Source organism: Girardinichthys multiradiatus, chromosome 13 (genome assembly GCF_021462225.1).
Source record: "Girardinichthys multiradiatus isolate DD_20200921_A chromosome 13, DD_fGirMul_XY1, whole genome shotgun sequence".
NCBI lineage: Eukaryota > Metazoa > Chordata > Actinopteri > Cyprinodontiformes > Goodeidae > Girardinichthys > Girardinichthys multiradiatus.
In genome coordinates, this window is record NC_061806.1 from 22,816,620 (window position 1) to 22,838,666 (window position 22,047).

A 22,047-nucleotide genomic window follows, 5' to 3' on the forward strand; every position below is an offset into this window, starting at 1 on the left:
GTGCTTATTAAGAATTTAAAATATAGAATACATTTAGCTCTATTAAATAAATAAAAAACACATGATTTATTGTTGGTTTGATAAGTTTTCAAAAGTTACATATTGTATGCCTTTATCTGGACCGGAGTCTTTAAAAAAGAAACTGCTTAGTCAATTACTTAACCTGGATGGCATTAAATTGACCTCTGATAATAAAGTAAAAAACCTTGGTGTTATTTTTGATCAGGACATGTCATTTAAATCCCATATTAAACAGGTTTCTAGGATTTCCTTCTTTCATCATTGCCAAAATTAGAAATATCTTGTCTAGGAGTGACGCTGAAAAACTAGTCCATGCATTTGTTACTTCAAGGCTGGACTATTGTAATTCGTTACTATCAGGATGTCCACAAAATGCAGTTAAAAGCCTTCAGCTGATTCAAAATGCTGCAGCAAGAGTTCTGATGAAAATTAAAAAGAGAGATCACATTTCTCCTATTTTAGCTTCCCTTCATTGGCTCCCTGTTAAGTCCAGAATAGAATTTAAAATTCTCCTCCTCACATATAAAGGCCTTAATGATCTAGCTCCATCATACAGGTCCTTCTCAAAATATTAGCATATTGTGATAAAGTTCATTATTTTCCATAATGTCATGGTGAAAATTTAACATTCATATATTTTAGATTCATTGCACACTAACTGAAATATTTCAGGTCTTTTATTGTCTTAATACGGATGATTGTGGCATACAGCTCATGAAAACCCAAAATTCCTATCTCACAAAATTAGCATATTTCATCCGACCAATAAAAGAAAAGTGTTTTTAATACAAAAAACGTCAACCTTCAAATAATCATGTACAGTTATGCACTCAATACTTGGTCGGGAATCCTTTGGCAGAAATGACTGCTTCAATGCGGCGTGGCATGGAGGCAATCAGCCTGTGGCACTGCTGAGGTCTTATGGAGGCCCAGGATGCTTCGATAGCGGCCTCTAGCTCATCCAGAGTGTTGGGTCTTGAGTCTCTCAACGTTCTCTTCACAATATCCCACAGATTCTCTATGGGGTTTAGGTCAGGAGAGTTGGCAGGCCAATTGAGCACAGTGATACCATGGTCAGTAAACCATTTACCAGTGGTTTTGGCACTGTGAGCAGGTGCCAGGTCGTGCTGAAAAATGAAATCTTCATCTCCATAAAGCTTTTCAGCAGATGGAAGCATGAAGTGCTCCAAAATCTCCTGATAGCTAGCTGCATTGACCCTGCCCTTGATAAAACACAGTGGACCAACACCAGCAGCTGACACGGCACCCCAGACCATCACTGACTGTGGCTACTTGACACTGGACTTCTGGCATTTTGGCATTTCCTTCTCCCCAGTCTTCCTCCAGACTCTGGCACCTTGATTTCCGAATGACATGCAGAATTTGCTTTCATCTGAAAAAAGTACTTTGGACCACTGAGGAACAGTCCAGTGCTGCTTCTCTGTAGCCCAGGTCAGGCGCTTCTGCCGCTGTTTCTGGTTCAAAAGTGGCTTGACCTGGGGAATGCGGCACCTGTAGCCCATTTCCTGCACACGCCTGTGCACGGTGGCTCTGGATGTTTCTACTCTAGACTCAGTCCACTGCTTCCGCAGGTCCCCCAAGGTCTGGAATCGGCCCTTCTCCACAATCTTCCTCAGGGTCCGGTCACCTCTTCTCGTTGTGCAGCGTTTTCTGCCACACTTTTTCCTTCCCACAGACTTCCCACTGAGGTGCCTTGATACAGCACTCTGGGAACAGCCTATTTGTTCAGAAATTTCTTTCTGTGTCTTACCCTCTTGCTTGAGGGTGTCAATAGTGGCCTTCTGGACAGCAGTCAGGTCGGCAGTCTTACCCATGATTGGGGTTTTGAGTGATGAACCAGGCTGGGAGTTTTAAAGTCCTCAGGAATCTTTTGCAGGTGTTTAGAGTTAACTCGTTGATTCAGATGATTAGGTTCATAGCTCGTTTAGAGACCCTTTTAATGATATGCTAATTTTGTGAGATAGGAATTTTGGGTTTTCATGAGCTGTATGCCAAAATCATCCGTATTAAGACAATAAAAGACCTGAAATATTTCAGTTAGTGTGCAATTAATCTAAAATATATGAATTTTAAATTTTCATCATTACATTATGGAAAATAATGAACTTTATCACAATATGCTAATATTTTGAGAAGGACCTGTACATCAGAGACCTGATTGTTCCATACGTTCCTAACAGAGCACTTCGTTCTCAGACTGCAGGTTTACTGGTGGTTCCTAGAGTCTCTAGAAGTAGAATAGGAGGCAGATCCTTTAGTTATCAGGCTCCTCTCCTGTGGAACCAGCTCCCAGTTTTACTCTGTGAGGCAGACACCCTGTCTACTTTTAAGGCTAGGCTTAAAACTTTCCTTTTTGATAAAGCTTATAGTTAGAGTGGCTTAGTTTATCCTGAGCTATCTTCCTTATTTTTTACCTCCGACTTCTTCCCTCCCTGTTGGTTGGAGTAAGGAGGAGTCAGGTTTTTGCCTCAACCGGCTCAGTTATGGTTGAGGAGCAAACACACCCTCCATTTCTGCTACCTGTATGACCCCTTCTCTTTTCCGATGGTTGTGATCAGTCTGACAGAGGGAGGTATCCCAATCCTTGTGGTTTTTAGTATAACAATGACCATCAGAGGGATCCTTTGTGAGGTGCCTTGAGACGACATTGTTGTAAATAAGCGCCGTTTAACCAAATAATCTGAACTGATACTATCTGTGTAGTTATGCTGCTATAGGCTTAGGCTGCTGGAGGACATAACGACCACTTTCACCCTCTTCGCTACATTCTCACACTACTCTCCAATTTTGCAATGTTTGCTGTTATTTCAGCTTTTAACCTTGTGCTCTCTTTTCTCTTCCTAGAAGCTACACCTGGCATGGCTCTGTGTCTGCCTGTGACACCTTTCTGGAGAGGGGAATCGTCCGAGCTTCTGCTGGCAACAACTTAATGCTCACCCTCTACCGATGATCCACATAGCCCTGTCTTTCAGTGTTTAACCCTTTCTCTCTCCTAGACATGGAAATTGACTGAGCTTTTACTGTAACTAATTATATGAGCTCTCTTTCAGACTCTAACCTTGAAAACTGGCTCAGAGTTTATCTGTTCTTTCTTTCTAGGTGAAACAACTAAAGGAGCTACATCCATTAACATTTACTGTTCCTTCCCATAGAAAGTACTCCTGGATCAGTGCTTCTGTGTTCTTTTTGTGTCTCTGCTCTGTTCTCTCTAATCCCCAGTCGGTCATGGTAGATGGCCGCTCACACTGAGCCTGGTTCTGCTGGAGGTTTCTTCCTGTTAAAAGGGAGTTTTTCCTCTCCACTGTCACTACATGCATGCTCAGTATGAGGGATTGCTGCAAAGTCAACGCCAGTGACTGTCCACTGTCTCTACATGCTCATCCAGGAGGAGTGAATGCTGCAAGTCACTGACTGGATGCAATCTGCTGGGTTTCCTTAGATAGAAAAACTTTTTATCCAATTTGAATAAAAAGCTAACTCCGACTGCACTGTTCAATGGTTAGGATTAATTGGAATGTATGTACCTGACTGTTGTGAAGTGCCTTGAGACAACATGTGTTGTGAATTGGCGCTATATAAATAAAACTGAATTGAATTTAATCTAATTATACATTTTTGTCTATTGCCCAGTTTTGACCGTTAAAGAGGAACTAAACCCCAAATCAACTTTTTTTTTTTTTTTGCAGATAAACTGTATTAACTGGGCCATAATTGTGCTATCTTTGTGCTACTGTGCCATTTTTGTTTTTACATTTCATGTAAACGTATTTAATTCTGCAATATTTATCCTAAAACCGTCTTAGTGCTGTCCTCTTAGTGTTGAACGGAGGTTACTGCAGATTAATTTTCCTATTGGTTCAAGTTGCCCCCGGTTCGGGCATAAAACCATCTCACTCAAACACACCCCCATGGCCGAGTCAGCGTCTTGAGCCAGCGGCTCGGACTGATAAGGCTCAGGCCCGCTGGGTTCCGTAAAGCCTCCATGTTTCAATGTACCAAATTAAGCTAGCTGCCACTTTCCCTCGCCCTCCTGACCACACCCTACTTAACCTCCTCCGCTCATCCCCACACTTGGCGCTGCCCACTTTGGTGGCATTTGTCAAAAAAAATTTTTGGGAGGCGGAGTTATTAATTTATAAGTGATTTTGTTCCAGTTTAAATGAGCGGTTTCTATGACAACGGGATTGTTTTTATTCTGTCCGCGTGATAACCCCGGCAGCCATAGTTTGGTTCTTCTTCTTGCTTAATTTTATTGCAGATGGCAAACATCTTAATGATGCATTACAGCCACCAACTGGTGAGTCTGCATAGTTTGGTTTCTGATTAGTATTGCTTTTAAATAATCATTGACCTGGTGTGTCTTTAATCTAACTTCTTGTTCTTCAGTTGCCTGATTGCCTGCTGAAATCGTCATTGGGTTCACCTGTGTCTTGTTATGAATCGGCCCTTCATGTGTATTTATTTATTCTGGTTCTGTTTTTCATTCGTTTTTCCCGGTGTGGCTGTTCTTCCATTTCTCTGTTATCAGGACGTCGTTTAATTCCTGGCTAATTACGTTTTTTTAAATTAATTTTTTTTTTTTTTTTTTTTATAAACTTATTAAAGGCATTCGTTTTTCATGGAGTGACTGAGCTTTAGGAAAAACTTGCACTTTATTAATTTACCTGGTTTTATTTGCTTATGTTGTGTGAAATGTTGGATTGAATTGTGGGGCCCAGCTGACCCCGTAGAGAAAAGGTGAGGCCTTTTATTTTGATTTGTTTTGTTTTTGTCCTAGCAACATTTTAAGGCTATGAAGGCCTAAGATTTAAAATAGGATCAGAGATATATTTAAAATTGGGCATAAACTGGAAGAGGAAGACTCAAAAAATGCGACTCTGGTCGTTTGCTTGCTAGCTTCTGCTCTTTAGCTGACATGCCCTCGGGTAGTGAGCTGTAGTTCATTTACCAGCTTCCTGTTTGATAATTACCCACAAATGCTCGTCTAATGGAAATGAGGCTCTCTAATCCATTTTATTTTTAACATTTTTGTTGTTTTTGACTAATGGTGAATTGCTTCAGTGTTCGTTCCTGTTTCCAGAGTAATAGTTTTTTTGTTGACTATCATCTGAAGGATCCTCTGATTTCTGCACTACTAAAGGTGGATTTGATTGCTGTCTGTTGTGATTTGTCTCTCTCTCTCTCTCAGGGGTTTTCTCCTTAACATTTATATTTGGTTCATCCAAGTTTGCTGCCTTGTGTTGCAGCAGTCTTTGTTGGATCTTGCTAATAGGCAGGTCTCTCAACTGCTGGTTCTATTTTCTAAGCTCTTGGAATCATTTTCACATCTGCCCATTGTTGTTTAATGGCTTGGATTGTTTTCTCAATCTTTCCATACAAAGAGAATGGGTAAACCATTATAGCTTGAATTTTCCAAGCTATATTTGCGGTTTTGAAACATTGAATGGTTTGATTTATTTTATTTTTTCCATAAAGCAGGTTGAGCCTCAACTAATTAATCCAGAGGATTGTGGAGCATCCAACTCCTATCCAAGATGACGGAAACTTACCCCAAAACTACTCAAGTGTCGTTTAGATTAAATCAAGATCTGAGGACACATATGAAGGCATCAAATGTGATCTCTAAACAAAAACCAGTGTCTATCCTGAAAAGGTAAGTAGTTGCCTACCTCATTAATGCATGCCACTTTCACCTCACTGACAGAGAAACTTAATTTCCAGGACTGTCATCCCTAATGCACCAGCTGCAAAATCTGCAGGAATATCCAGGGTCCTAAAAGAAAGTGGAACTGTATCTAAAAAAACATCTTCATGTGGTGCTGCAGGATCCAAATTGTTGCATAAAGTGTACTTCAGTATCAGCACTAACTCTACAACTGTAAGTGGTTCTGGATGCAGTGGAACGAATTCCAGAGTCGAAGTATTTCCTCGGACTATGGTGACATCTTTAGCCCCTGCTAAAATGCCTAAACAACCAGTAAAACCCATAAATGCTCCTAAGATTGGGCCTGTTAAGAAGCTGACTGGAGTAAACATTGAAGCACATGCTGACAAGAGGAATTCACCACCTGCTACTAAAACAACCATGCTTGCAAGCTCTATGAACGAGAAGTTGGTGAAAGAAGCCTCCACAAGTAGAAGCCTGGTCAAAATTGGCAAGTTTGTCTTTTTTATTTTTTTTTCTTCAAAGACATTTAGTGTATAGGTATGATGCTCTTTTGATTAATGCTCCTCTTCTCTTGCATTAGGCTTAAATCAGCTGATTATTGTGTCTTGTGAAGAAAAGCAGCAAGTCTACTGTCAGCTGTGTTCAGTCAGGCTAAGAACTTCCAGTCATTCCACCAGTTTAACCCATTGCTGTAACTATGTGGTATGTGGCTGAATTGGTTTTTCTCAACTCAACCATGTTCATTTATTTTTCTCTCACTAAGGTTTTCAAGATCTGTGTCAAGACTTGTGTATAGCATCTTAAAGGTTATTTCAGCCCAACCTATAGCTGTGATGCAGACAAGTATTGGTTAGAGTGGAATGTGCAAAAAGCCTGATTTGAGTGGTTCATATCACAACAAAGATGTCTAAATTGTGGTTGAATGTGTTTTTCTTTCCCACTGTTATTTTGCAAAGTTTAGACGAGACCTACGGCCAAAAAGTCAAAGACTATCCAGTGTGGAAACTATACATAAATGTTAATTTTCTTTTTTTTTTTTTTTATCCAACAGAAGTTTTACTAGTTATATCAGTTAGAAGCTAACCTTAATTGGGAATCTCTTTTTGCCATTTAAACCTTAGCAACTTAACTTATGCTTCTCTGGAGTGTATTAAAAACTTGTGCAATAATTCAGAGATTTACTGATCATTTTTTTCCCCTAGAAAATGAAGTATCCAGGATGGACTGCAGATTTCTCAAACTTGGAGGAAAAATTGAAAACTATAGTGGTCCATTTAGCTGAGATTGAGAAAAGCCTAGGATCACAGAAGCCACAGGTGATGAGTCCAAACACGGTTATCAGTGTTTTTGAAAATGTTGCACTCTTGAAATATTGACCTTCTTAGCTTTCTTTTTTCTCCAAGAACTAAAAGTACTACCTATAGTAAAAATGAGTACTGTAAGAAACTACACTCTTGACTGTAAAATTGGCTTTTGACCAAGGGTGCATCGATTGCAGCTTTCTGGCTGATCCCCAATCTTTAAAAGCCTGACCCACCAATTCTGATGTTGGGCAGTACTGATTTTGATGATTTTTATTAATTTTTTTCCCTTTCACTGACACCGTTAGGTGTAATAAGGGTACCATACACATTCAATGTTCCAATCTTATTTTATTGAAAAAAATTGAACAACACCTTGTGAAACAATATAAACTTGTTTCAACTGCACATGAGGTAGTGCTCTCAAATATAAATGAAAAGTTTAGGGCATTGCTGTGCAAACTACTAAATTAAGTAAACTAAAATAATTGGTTCCTATTTAGTCATTTATCACATTTTTAGACCTTTGTGGGGGTAGAGAAGATCGATTTTTACATTCAAGTATCTGCCAATCTGATTACTCCAAATTAAGGAAATTGTTTTTGCTGATTAAAGGGATGGGGGGGGGGGGAAGCAAACTTTCCAAAACTCTTTTGTTCTATGGAATACATATAATGGGTTTCTAAGGTGTTTTGGTTAAAGTCTTAATAAAAACAAATGCATAATTGATATTTGTATCTTCACATTAGAATTGTATAAGGTACTAAAATTTGTTGTGCTGATTTACAAAAAACATGGTGTGATTGTAATTGCTAACGTGTTCCAGGAAGCATCTTAAATGTCAGCTATGAAGGTCTTTCTCTGTAGTATATTTTACCTGAGGGGTTCTCTTGCAAACTACAGGTCCTTCTCAAAAATTAGCATATTGTGATAAAGTTCATTATTTTCTATAATGTAATGATGAAAATTTAATATTCATATATTTTAGATTCATTGCACACTAACTGAAATATTTCAGGTCTTTTATTGTCTTAATACAGATGATTGTGGCATACAGCTCATGAAAACCCAAAATTACCATCTCACAAAATTAGCATATTTCATCCGACCAATAAAAGTGTTTTTAATACAAAAAACGTCAACCTTCAAATAATCATGTACAGTTATGCACTCAATACTTGGTCAGGAATCCTTTGGCAGAAATGACTGCTTCAATGCGGCGTGGCATGGAGGAAATCAGCCTGTGGCACTGCTGAGGTCTTATGGAGGCCCAGGATGCTTCGATAGCGGCCTTTAGCTCATCCAGAGTGTTGGGTCTTGAGTCTCTCAACGTTCTCTTCACAATATCCCACAGATTCTCTATGGGGTTCAGGTCAGGAGAGTTGGCAGGCCAATTGAGCACAGTGATACCATGGTCAGTAAACCATTTACCAGTGGTTTTGGCACTGTGAGCAGGTGCCAGGTCGTGCTGAAAAATGAAATCTTCATCTCCATAAAGCTTTTCAGCAGATGGAAGCATGAAGTGCTCCAAAATCTCCTGATAGCTAGCTGCATTGACCCTGCCCTTGATAAAACACAGTGGACCAACACCAGCAGCTGACACGGCACCCCAGACCATCACTGACTGTGGGTACTTGACACTGGACTTCTGGCATTTTGGCATTTCCTTCTCCGCAGTCTTCCTCCAGACTCTGGCACCTTGATTTCCGAATGACATGCAGAATTTGCTTTCATCCGAAAAAAGTACTTTGGACCACTGAGCAACAGTCCAGTGCTGCTTCTCTGTAGCCCAGGTCAGGCGCTTCTGCCGCTGTTTCTGGTTCAAAAGTGGCTTGACCTGGGGAATGCGGCACCTGTAGCCCATTTCCTGCACACGCCTGTGCACGGTGGCTCTGGATGTTTCTACTCCAGACTCAGTCCACTGCTTCCGCAGGTCCCCCAAGGTCTGGAATCGGCCCTTCTCCACAATCTTCCTCAGGGTCCGGTCACCTCTTCTCGTTGTGCAGCGTTTTCTGCCACACTTTTTCCTTCCCACAGACTTCCCACTGAGGTGCCTTGATACAGCACTCTGGGAACAGCCTATTCGTTCAGAAATTTCTTTCTGTGTCTTACCCTCTTGCTTGAGGGTGTCAATAGTGGCCTTCTGGACAGCAGTCAAGTCGGCAGTCTTACCCATGATTGGGGTTTTGAGTGATGAACCAGGCTGGGAGTTTTAAAGGCCTCAGGAATCTTTTGCAGGTGTTTAGAGTTAACTCGTTGATTCAGATGATTAGGTTCATAGCTCGTTTAAAGACCCTTTTAATGATATGCTAATTTTGTGAGATAGGAATTTTGGGTTTTCATGAGCTGTATGCCAAAATCATTAGTATTAAGACAATAAAAGACCTGAAATATTTCAGTTAGTGTGCAATGAATCTAAAATATATAAATGTTAAATTTTCATCATGACATTATGGAAAATAATGAACTTTATCACAATATGCTAATATTTTGAGAAGGGCCTGTAATTGTTCAGAAAGTGTATCTCATAGATGCTGGTGGACTAGAGCCTATGTTTTGGAATGCAAAAGGTGTAGTTTTGGCTGTTGTCTTCAGGGTGTTTCCCACCATTTACTTAACAACTTAAATATTTTACATTTGAGATAGACTTTAGTAATACAAACTGTTACCTTGCACATCTTGCTCGCAGAATCTATTTCAACATGTCAGTTTTCATTTTTTTTATTCCAACATTTAGAGAATGGAGGTGAAGAAGGACTTGTACCAAAAGCTGGCTGCTCTTTCAGAAAAAGAAGGTAGTAAAATCTTTAATAATTTAATTTCAGAAAGCCACACCATTAGAGCTTAGTCTTTAAATCTAGGTTTCTTTTTCTTTCTTTTCTCAAAGGGGAATAAGATGGAGGGTCTCCTTTATGCTTTTTTTATTTTTTATTTTATTATTTTTTAATTTTTTAATATTTGCATTAAGGTGACTAGTTTACTCTAGTTCCTGCTTTAAGTAACATCTTCTCTTAGTGCCTGGTGATTATGGTACCTTTTGCTTGGGGTCCACCCCCTGTTCTCTGAATTAATCCTCCACCTGGTGGCCTCTTCAGCTTGGGCTACTTGTAGTAAAAGTCAGGTTTGTGTAGGAATAATCGGTGTAATTACTAGTTGACACGTCACTTTATGATGAAGCATAAAATCCTTGCTAGCCTGAATGTACTTGATGGAGAAGTTGCTCTAACTTGGTCAGTGTTGTGACATAATATCACACAGCATTCAGTTGAATGAAATTAGTTTTGGTCTGATAACTGAGAAGTAACTCCTTTTTAAAGAACGGTATTGTGTGCTGATTAGGAACTGTCTTTCTCACTTTTTGTCTTTTGATTCTCAGCTGTTGAGGAGCTGAAAGCAATTGTGAAGCAAGACCCTCGAGTCTCATCTTCCACTGCTGAAATCGTAAAAACTTCTCTTCAGATGGGTCCAAGTATCTGTGAAGTTTCAAGCTCCGATGATGGTACATTTTAAACCTCGGTTACAATTTCTGACAAACAATTAAAGCTTTATCAATTTAAGTGATTTTTTTTTTGGGGGGGGGACATGTATTGACAGTGCTCATTGTATGCTCTGAAATACCCAGTGAGCGTATGGCACTTTCTTCTCACTCTGCCCATTAGGAAAACAAGTGCAACAAAAAGAGATTTTAAGATTTCCTGGTAATGATCCATCAGAGGAGAAGAGTGAAAGACTGCACCAGATTAGACCTCTCCATGTGAAAGGTTGGTGTTTTTTGAGTTTCTATAAGGCAGATACTGTGATTGGGAAGCAGGATCTTTCAACTAAAATTGTTTTGCTCCAGGTACCTTCAGAAAGTCCTTGGTGAACTGGAATCTCCCAATGTTATTTTTACTACCTCAGCTGTTGAGCTCAAGAGGTTTATCTAAATGCTGATCAATACATGACGATGTTCCCTTATGACTGAGTTTTAGAATAGAATATCCACTTTATTGTGTTTTACACATCCATCAACTGGTGTACACAGAAGCAAGATTTCAATGCAAGGAATGCTCTGCCATCAGAGAATATTTGGTTTTAACCTTTTAATGTCTGTTTTAAGCCTGGAATGAGTACTTCTGAGTGAATACATGCTTGGAACTTTAAATGTGGAAACAACCATGTGTTTTTGGCTACAATAATGGTTTGACGTCTTTGGTCTCTCTAGTCTGAAGTAAGTTTGGACAAAATGGAGATTGGCCATCTAACGGATCTGTCTGGCTCACCGACTATAACGGCTTCTCTCCTGGATACGCCTATTGCTAAAAGCTGAGCTGAGTTTCATTTTTGACTCAAAGAACCCATCCAAAACCCTTGTCTAGCCACATTAGAAAAGGCCTGCTATCAAGCAAGATTCAGTTGCAATTGATTCATAAATATCTCTCTCAAGCAGTCCCCATGGGGGGAACTTTTATTCAAAGTGCACAACCCCCCCCCCCCCCCCCCCCCCCCCCCGTCAATCTTAACAGGGCGGTTTTATATAGATACAAAGCATTGGTGTGTATTTAGGTCCTCTTGACCAATTGAAATAATCATATTCATTTACGTAAACCTTCTTGGCACCTACACCATTGCTTTTCTCTACTTTTCTGGGAATACACTCCAGCCAGACATCTGGAAAACATCAAGTTGGCCTATGTGACAGTCTACATTAACATTCTCATGATTTTGATCAACTCTTCATTCTTGAGTTAAACTGGATGGCTGAATTGATGTCATGCTGACCTGGCAGGGGTCAGCGTATCACAAGATTTCCTGGCTGGACTGCAACAACAGACCCATTAATCACTTCTCACGCCAATAACTTTTTTCCAATGTAATCTATTATCAGAAGGCTTGCATGTTTACTCAGAGTGAACAATTCTTCACAGAATTCATCTTATGGTAAAAACAATAACTTTTTTAATCTAATCAAACAAAGCTTTATGTTTCCACACATGCATGCCACCAAGATGGATGCTAGTCTCTGAATTACCCAAAATCTGCTGTTGGAACAGAAAATTTGACTATTCCTGCTAAGTGGACTAATTAACGATGGTCTCTACTTTTACCTGAGTGAAAATAAAGTGGAGGATGAACTCAGTTTTGGAACCAATTCCAAATTAGGCCACAAACCCTTTTCTTGGGAGCAACTCACAAAAGGATGGCTGGGCACTTTGGCTTGGAGCGTCAGCTGGTGACTGAGGCGTTTTTTGTTTTTGTTTTTGAGCGTATCTGACACTGTCGTCAAGGCTCCTGAGAGACTGATTAACCTTTTGTTAAATTGTAGACTTTAATTTCATCTTCAATGTTTAATTCCCTTGTCACAAACTTACTATTTAGGCAGTAGTATTTGTGGCATTGAATAGCTGTTGAAACCTCTGTTCTTTAATATCACGTACTCGTCGTCTTCTGCTTATCCGGGACCGGGCAGCAGACTCAACAGAGATGCCCAGACGTCCCTCTCTCCAGACACCTCCTCCAGTTCCTCCAGGGGGAGCCCAAGGTGTTCCCAGGCCAGCCGAGAGACATAGTCCCTCCAGCGTGTCCTGGGCCGTCCCCTGGACCTCCTCCCGGTGGGATGTGCCTGGAACACCTCCCGAGGAAGGCGTCCAGGAGGCATCTGGTATAGATGCCCGAGCCACCTCAACTGGCTCTTCTCGATGTGGAGAAGCAGCGGCTCTACTCCGAGCCACTCCCGGATGGCCGAGCTCCTCACCCTATCTCTAAGGGAGTGCCCGGCCACCCTACGGAGGAAGCTCATTTCAGCCGCTTGTATCCGGGATCTCGTTCTTTAGGTCATGACCCAAAGTTCATGGCCATAGGTGAGGGTAGGAACGTAGACAGACCGGTAAATCAAGAGCTACACTTTTCAGCTCAGCTCTTTCTTCACCACAACTACTAGCACACCATCCTCATTACTGTGGCAGCCACATGATCAGTCTGTCGATCTCCAGCTCCATTCTCCCCTCACTCATGAACAAGAACCCAAGATACTTGAACTCCTCCACATGAGGCAGGAACTCCCCTCTAACCTAAAGAGGACAAGCCAACCTTTTCTTTAATATCTTTTTGTTTTTATTTAAATGTCAGGTCTTGGCTTGATGTACAATAAATGTAGAATTTAATTAAATTACCATTTCTCATATTTGTTCTTGCCCATTTTAATACAAGTTTAACAATTTATTTTGAACCATAATCTAGAGAAACTGACATATCTCCCCATGCTTGTAAATGTGGACATTTGAATATAGCAAAAAAAACTCAATTCATTCTTCAGATTAGTTAATGATGGCTTTAGTTTGTTGTATTTTGCTCCTCCTACAAAGGCAATCAGACTGAATGTTTTGAGCTTTGTCCAAGGTCAAGATAAAATAGTCTGATTCAGGAACGTCTCCAGCCGTCTATAAGTTACAAAGTGGATCCAGATCCTGTTCCAGGCAGCAATGCTGAAGACTTTACTGGTTTGACTTTTTTTGTTGAGTTTCTCCCAAGAAAATCAACAGTTGAAAATTTCTTTCAGAATATTTATTTCTTTTTTTTTTTCATTTCAGAAACTGTCAAACAGGATCCATTTATTCCTGATTCTGATGCTCAGCATCATAAAGTCACACTTGCCAGGCCAAGTCCCAGTTAGTAATTTTAGTATATATTTGTCGGCATGTTGAAACATTCCTTACACACGATCTAAATAATTCATTTGCACAAATTTTTCACCCAAGGGATGGTGCCGAAAGCAGACCCTCTGTTCCCTCTGGAAAGACTATGTTTAAAGAGCACGTCACCCTCACCAGATCCACCAAAGGCTGTTAGTTGTAGACCAACAGGTGAAATCTGCAACCCCCAGAAACGAGCAGCTCCAGTACCAATAAAACAAAATGGACCGAGTCTCGACCCAGAAGAAGTTCCAAAACATGACGCAGCACCTGGAGAGCACTGTAAACTACAGTCAAAACCCATAACTTCCCTTGGTTAGTGTTGAGCACTCAAGTTTAACTTTATTTTGTCATTTATAAGCTAACTTGTGGTAATAGATGGTTGTTTCAGGGAGAAAAGCTCAAGGCTGCAGTAATCTGTCCCTTTTCTTGCAAGTAAGTGAAGTGGACACTAAACAGGTTATTGGTGAGTGTCCCTCTAACAGCCCTCAGCATTTTTTGCCTCTTTACAGAAACATGAAGCGTATCTTAATGGTCTGCATTCATCAGGTATAGACTCTGTTTGGGAGTGCCAAGGGATTTGTCTGGAAACCTTCTTTCTGTGTGAAAGCTGCGAGGAAACCCTCTCGCGCTGCAACATCTGTCAGCATATGGCCAGCCTCGACCACCAACTTAAATACATGGTGAGTGTTTGGTTAAAGATGCCACAAATTGATGAAAACCAGGCTGCACGCGTTCTAAGGTCATCCACATGTTTCAGTGGAAAAAGCACCCGGATTTTCTGCAGATGTTCTGGTGGCAAGCAGATCTGCCTCGAGTGTTAAAAATGAACATTTTGCAAGAAGTTGTCTGGAGGCTAGGAGAGCGCGACCGTGTCCTAAAGATTGATGCAAAGGTATTTTATCAGATCACTAGATGAAACAGTGATATTAAAATAACAAAGATGTACACTGCCAATTGTTTTTCCCACATTGTTACTTTTGTTAAAATAATTTGTCCATTTTTCTTTTAGTGTATAGTACTTAAACGAGAGTTGCATCAGTTTGTTAAGGCGGCTCCATTCAGTGAAGGTGAAAGCTTCATTTTCATCCGTCTGTAAACTTTACAAACAAAAATTGTATGCTGTAATTGCTATTTTGTTTTAAGGTTTGAAGATGTTGCAGAACATCTTTAATGAAGGGAAACCAACCGTTCATCTACTGTTCAGAGCTACACACCAACTGATGAGTAAGTCTTTTTTTTTTTTTTTTTCCTCAGGCTAGCAAGCATTACTTCTGGGTGCTGGTCAACTCATCCCTTCACCATTTCATACTTTTGTGGTTGTTGTGTGAACAATCCCCTGGAGTTTGACCTTTTCATAAGCAAGTGGGGGGTGTAATAACCTCTTCTCCTTCAGCTGGCTTTCCCGTGACAACCAGCCAAGTGAGGCATCTTTCTTGAAAGAACAAACGTATTTCTTAAAACCGAATGCATACGCGACCTTTTAGGTTACAAAACAAGGGATCAAGAAGGTTAATAATCTTTTTAATTAAAATAGTCCGAGGTCATGAGATTTTATTCTGACTTCTCATTATTTCAGGATTCTGGAATATGAAATTTGTTTTAGTTTTTACATCTCTTTGACACTCAAATGTCAAGAGGAAGTTTTTATTTTAATGGTCTCATTTCTACTTTGCCTGTTTTGTTGATCTGAGAGGATATAAATAAAATGGGGAAGAGAAGCTAAAAGGTCATCCTCACATTTGAGACCCACTAGGATATCCTTTGGGCATAAGGCTGGCAGCAAGATGGTGGAGGGGCCAACATGTTGTTCAATGCTTTTCAACAAAAGTTGGATTTCTCCAGAGTATGAAGCAGGAATTTTTGTACAGTTTATCATTATTGTGATTCAATTTTCTATTCATGACAGTCAAATTTGCGAACTCCAAAACCTGAAGGTATTGTTGCGATTTACTTATTTTTGCTGTTCTGATGGAGCTGTCAGTATCTTTGAAAATATGAACGAATGCAGTTAGAGTGCTATTTAGTGGTAAAACTGCACCACTTAGTGTAACTGGCGTCCTTGAAGGCTTTTCAAAGATTTTCAGTAGTGGTGTATTGTTTATGGAAAAAGAGGGTTTGGCTGCAGTAACATGCAGCTCTTGCCAACAAAGACTGCAGTGGATTTAAGCCCTTTTTTTAAATTATCGCAATAAATTCTGCCAAATATTGCAATTAAACTTTAGGTCTATATTGTTCACCCCTGCTCCAGATGTGCCTTTCCAAACTTCGGCACCAGATTACTGGATGGTCCGAGGATTCTCACTTTGGATTCAGAACAGTGTGATTAACTTGGATTTCTGATTTATTTATTTTTAACCTGTTTTAAGATTCAAATACCTAAAGAACGAGGAGCAAACATTCTGTCTCGCAGGGCTTCACTTGAATATGATGCAACATTATCACAACAGGTGTCCAGCAAGGTTGCTCTGGCTTTGACTGAGTTGGGTTAAGCTTCTTTGATGGATAAATTTTGAAAGTTAAGTTTCAGGGCAACCCTTCCACCAAAACCTTTACTTGGACTAGGTCAGCCAGTACCGATAAACAAATCAGAAGGTTGTTTTGTACGTTTGGGTTATTTTAGACATAACTATACCAATAGAAATAAACTAGCAGTTTACTCTAGGTACCTTTTTCTATGATTGCTTGTTTTGCCTTATGATTTAAATCCTGCTGCTGATGCCTTTTTTTTATAAAAACACAATATCAGTCTGGAAAGTTTCAATGTTCTGTTTTAGAAATGCACTTTTTCTTTTTCTTTTGTTTTGGGAGAAAGATGCTATGTTTTGGCCCAGTAATGCCATCTTTGAGTGAGCAGATGCAAAAGGGGCAGTTACTTTCTGCACGAGATTTGAATATTTCTGTTTTTTCATTTATCTCCTGTAGCAGAATGTTTTTAGAAGTTGTAGGTATGGAATGGTGGAAGGGAAGCTAAAGCATTTATGAAGCTTTTACATCTATTTTTTTTCAATTAAAAGCTTTTTTTTTAATATATATAATCTAGACTTGATTTATTTTTACATAGAGTGATAGCTTCTCTATTTTGTTTGTGTTGCAAGTGCATTAGGGGTTTTTGGTACATTAATCTGCAGGTTACATTTTCTCCTCCTCCTCATGAAGGGCTGTAGCAGCCCCTAGCTGTCATCATGGCATACTTACAGGTTTAATTCTGTTGGCCATTGTGTTGAATAGTCCTGCCACAGAAGTGACACTAGAAAGAATAGTTTAACTCTGGAAAAACCCACATTTGGAATCTCTACCACCAACCCACTACTTTCCTTTTTTTAGTTTATTCCTTTATCTTTTACTCCCTTTGTTTTTTTTTTTTAAGATGCTGAAGGAAATGCAAAGAGCACTGTTTTGAAAGACATGTCCATTGTTGGAACGACAAATGTGGGGACAGAAATGGTCTTCGGTCCTGTGTATATGAAGTCCTCGTCTTCAAAGACTAATCTGCTGGGCTGTTCCGTCCCTAATCCAGGACTAAACCTCGCTAAAGGTACCAAGCCTGATCCTTTTCTAAAGCCAGAGTTTACATCAGCTGTCTCTTGGCCTCAAAGCTCCGGTCAGAAACCAGACCCAGAATCCACACCTTGCACTGCTGTCAAAAACTTGGAAGTGTCCATTGCAGGACCAACCAGGAAAAGACCAGCTGATACATCTGTTCAAACTCTGCACAAAACCAGTAGCCCCCTGAAAGACCTGCTGCCAGCTAAACGTACACTCATCACACAGAAGATCAAGAGCGAATCCAGTTCTCCAACTTCAGTGTCTCCTCCAATTGACCCTGCTGCAGGTCCTTCTCTGCATGCTGTGAAAAATGAAGACTCTGGACCCAAACGAGTTAAATCCAGTGTGGACCAGGATTTTTCTTCAAAACTTATTTCTCATTTGAAATGCAGCACATCCAAAAGAAACCACTTCTCCAAGTCTGTTAAGAATGGTGCTAAAACCAATAACCCCTGTGCAACCAGTTCTCTGGAAGTGCCTCACACCAGCTGGGGTTCAAAAATCGTCAACATTAAATCTGAAAGTGTATCACATAACTGGATTTCAAACTGTCAGCTGGTTAAAGCTACAGGAAGGAAGACTTCACCCTCAAACTCTTTAAAAGCAAGCAAGATGGTAACATCTGGTTTGGAGTGTAAGAAGGAACTTTTCACCCCAGGTGTCGACGCTTCTTCTTCAGCCAACATCTCGTCTTCTGAGGACTTTCTAAAGAGGAGCATTGCAGATGCCAGAACTGAAGACAAGCTTATAACTGCTGTAGCTACTTCTGCTGACCTCTGTGACCTACCCAATCTGCAGTTCTTTAATACTCAAAAAATGTGTGTGAGCAGAGGTCCATCCCGTTGTGCCGCTACCAACTATAACTCGGGACGAATACCAGAGCCAAAGCGGGACCCAGAAGCTGATGGGGCTGTGGTTAGGCAACTATGCTTTAACACTATTAGAAATGACCAGCCAAACACCATTAAGCCCTTGTTTCAGGGCAGCTATTAAAGACGGATTCTCGCTGACGTTACCAGAGCCCATCTAATCAGTTTCCACATTGATCCACCACCAATGCCCACTTAGACTCTGGCAGCTTTTGGAGACTGTCATCCACACAGCCAAGCTGCTTGCTGCCCAAGAGGAGATTCAAGTTCTTTCTACTCATGCTGCTGCAAGCCAGGAAAAACCAATGAACTCTTGCACTAGTGGAGAAGGTTCACGTCAACAGTATATGTATTCAAGATGCCAGATCTACCCACCGTGGATTGTAAACCCCTTCCGTCCTATTTCAAATCTAGTTCAATAGCTCAATTGCCTCCAGAAGCAAGAGTTTTTCACATGCCCCTCACTCATGGATGATAAAGATGGGATTGTGGTTCATGAACCTACAATAGAATTGTATTACATTTTTATTTTGTTTTCTACCTGTTTATTTTTGTCTTGGAATTATTGGAAAACCATTTATTTTACATATTTCTGTTCCTGTTGTGAAACGTGTTCTGTTTCCTATGCTATTATGTTTAGCCTAAACAGCACTTAAACCAAAAAACACACACAAAAAAAAGATTGTTGATGGTAATATATAATTAACCAGTTCCTCTTTTGTTTTAATGATTCTTTATTGCAAGAATTTTAGATGTGTAATTGTTTTGAAAGTGAGTTTAGTTGTGTTTTTATTCATTAAAAAAAAAGCCTAATGTATACCAATTTAAACAAATCGTTCAAATGTCTGTTCTGTGTTTAAACTTTGTTTTTAAATCAAATAAGAAATTGTGTCAAATTTAGTAGCTCATAACATCAATGATTAGATTTTCATTCTGTTGTCAAAATATAACCAGTTTTATTTGCTGCTCTCTACTGGCTCAATGAATACCACATAGCGAAGAGAAGATACTTGGTCATTAAATGTCCATTTAAAAATGAAACTTCTCTATGGCAGGTAGCAAGAGATGATTATAAAAACCACAAATTAAAAAGTCAAATACATATTCTAGTGTATATATGTGTGTGTATGTCTGTGTAATAGATAGATGGATAGTGTGTGTTCATGAAAGGAAATTTGTAATTGGTCCTTTTATTTCTTTGCAACAAAGCTTCTTGACAATTAATGCCAGCCTGTTTATTTCCTGTTTGGACGAAAGATTGAACCACAAAAATACTTTTTAGGCAGTTTAACTATTCATTTCACAAACGGGAGCCTCTATAGTGCACAGAAGAACTGAACAGAACCACAAGAGCCTTGCACCTCCTTCTCATGCTGGTCACCAGCTTGGTCACACACTGCTGTGGGAAGGCCTCCCCTCCTTCCACCAGCGTCAGTCCCAGGTCGGCCAATGTGTTTGTGTTGGTTGCTCTGGGACGCCCAAGCTGACCCCACGAGCAGAAGCTTGGACCTATACATTAAATAACTTTTGAGTCAATTATCCAATTACTTTGGATCCCTTTTAACAACGGAGTGGTTTATATCAAAGAGTTATGATTCCTAAACCTTCCTCTGATTTTGACCTAGATGCCCTCAGGGTCTGCTATTTATTTACATATTCCTTTATATAATTCTAATTTTAATGTGTCATTAAACATAAGACTTTGTTTAAGTGTCCAAATACATATGGACCTAACTACATATCCTAAACATAATTATAAGCATGCATGCACTCACAAAGCCATTCATACTGTCCAGTTTGTTACTTGGTTTTCAGAATTAAAATGGCTTAAAAAGTTCATTCCTTTAAAAAAGAGGCAATAACCTACCACTTAGTTCTACAGTTAAATACATCTGACCTCAAGGTCACAAAACCACACCCAAAAGATTTCTCCACGTTGTCATTTATTAGTCAAAATGGTAACTGAACAGACAACTAAATAAAACCCTCAAGTTCAAGACGGATGTACTTTATTTTTAACATTACTCTAATTACAAGTCCCTTTATATCTATAAACCTCCACCCTACAGTAAGAAACTGATTTAAATGAACATTATCAATTTAATGCTTTAGGAAAGTTATTTTTATAAGTTTATTTAAGAAACAAAGTCAGCCATCTGGGGGGAGGATAGTCATTTTCTATACCCGCTTCTTCCATAGTGGGTCGCAGGGAAGCTGGTGCCTATCTCCAGCAGTCTGCAGGCGAGAGACGGGGTACACCCTGGACAGGTCGCTAGTGCATCGTAGGGCAAGACAGACACACACAGGACAAACAACCACGCACACACTCATTCACACATAAGGGCAATTTTGAGAAACCAGTTAGCTTAGCAGTCATGTTTTTGGACTGTGGGAGGAAGCTGGAACTGAAAAAATACACAAAACAATCTTATGGTAGCTTAGGAGTATGCTGGTGCTGTCAGGTCCCTGCCTCTATGTGCTTGTGTAAGTAACTGTTTAAAATTATATAATGTAACTTCCATGTATAGAAATTATCTATGTTTTTGACCTGGAGAAAAAGGTTGCTCTCTGTGTCACCATCCCTCACAGAAAATCAGCGCCAAAACACTCCCCAGGTTTCACCTGTGGTTCGTTCAGTCAACCGAACAGTCATGTTTTAGGACTGTGGGAGGAAGCCAGAGTACTTGGAGAAGAACCCAGCACAGGGAGAACATTGCAGAAAGATTCCTGGCGGGGAGATGAACCCAGGACCTTCTTGCTGCAAGGCAACAGTGCTACCAACTGCACCACTGTGCAACCCTTTTATAATATAATACTTAAAGCAAATAAAGTACATTGAATAAAACAATGTAAATATATGTTTGAACTAACATACAGAGGTTGCAGCACTGTGTGGTTTTCATTTATACTAATGATGCACTCTAAATAAAGTGTGGTACTACAGACCGCTCAGGCTTTCTCTTATTCCCTTTGCCACACAAACACCAGTTTGTGGTTTTCATGGTTAAATCTCAAATCAACTTAAAAGTGAAAACATCTTAGTTCCTGGGAAAGGAATTCGGACCGTAACCTTGGTAAAAAAAAAAAAAAACAATGAAGGGAGGCAAGCATAAGTGAGACATATTTTATGACCAGGTTGGGATTGGCCTCCCCCACATCTGAGTATTTGTTGGTACGTTGAGAAACTTGAGATATATACTTCCTCAGCTCTCAGGCTGTTACAGTAACCTGAATGTTATGAGATCAAGGCCTTCGCTTGTGATTGCATTCCGGACTATCAACATTGTATAGGTCACAAGTTAGGACACAAATTGAAGTGAATAAAGAGGTTGTCTCATGCACACAAATGTCTGAGATTTACATTGTCTTTTAAACGTATTCATACTCCTCAAGCTTTGTCATGTTTTGTCAAGTTATATCCACAAAAGGTTGTTTCAGGGGAAGAGGTGATTTTATGTGATGGACCAAAATAAAGTCGTGCAAATGGAAAATGATGCATAGTTTCCACATTTCTTGGCTAATAAAAACCCTAAAACCATGATATTAATTTCATTTCAGATCCAGTGAGTCAGTACTTTGTAGAACCACTTTTAAGTGCAATTATAACTACACATTCTTTGGGGTATATTTGTACTGACTTTAATGGGAAACAGTGTCTGTTAAAGGTGCCTCCTGATGACAATAGGGTGATTATTTTGAGTGCTTTGAACAGATTTTTATCCTGCCCCAGAATTTAGATGACTATCTGTGTTGTGATTGGCTGGAGAATGGCAATAGGAGCAAGTCGTCCAGGGTGCCCTTTATACTGTAACTGCCACTGGCCACTAACGTTTTCTTTCAGGATTGTCCTGTATTTAGGTCCAGTAATCTTCCCAAATCCCCTTAGCAGTGCCAAGTGTAGAGATGAGCGGAGGTGGTTAAGCTGGGGTGTGGTCCAGAGGACGAGG

At 39.9% G+C, this 22,047-nt stretch overlaps 1 protein-coding gene across 11 annotated transcripts; it reads left to right on the forward strand.

Annotated features, from left to right (window-relative positions):
* Positions 1-4,161: 4,161 nt before the first annotated feature.
* LOC124878692 lies at positions 4,162-21,591 on the forward strand. 11 transcript variants are annotated; one of them, XM_047382767.1, is made up of 16 exons: positions 4,162-4,339; positions 5,518-5,695; positions 5,764-6,197; positions 6,291-6,412; positions 6,913-7,026; positions 9,749-9,806; positions 10,388-10,510; positions 10,671-10,772; positions 13,581-13,658; positions 13,749-13,997; positions 14,074-14,148; positions 14,232-14,365; positions 14,443-14,577; positions 14,695-14,752; positions 14,829-14,909; positions 17,053-19,324. In XM_047382767.1, exons 2-16 carry the CDS (start codon positions 5,577-5,579, stop codon positions 18,222-18,224), a joined length of 3,054 nt encoding a protein of 1,017 aa, XP_047238723.1. In that variant the 5' UTR covers positions 4,162-4,339; positions 5,518-5,576; the 3' UTR covers positions 18,225-19,324. The 11 variants fall into 11 exon arrangements, with proteins under 11 accessions (XP_047238723.1, XP_047238726.1, XP_047238732.1 ...); XM_047382770.1 differs by having other exon boundaries at positions 5,521-5,695; XM_047382776.1 differs by lacking the exons at positions 4,162-4,339; positions 17,053-19,324 and adding exons at positions 4,380-4,779; positions 20,690-21,591.
* Positions 21,592-22,047: the final 456 nt, after the last annotated feature.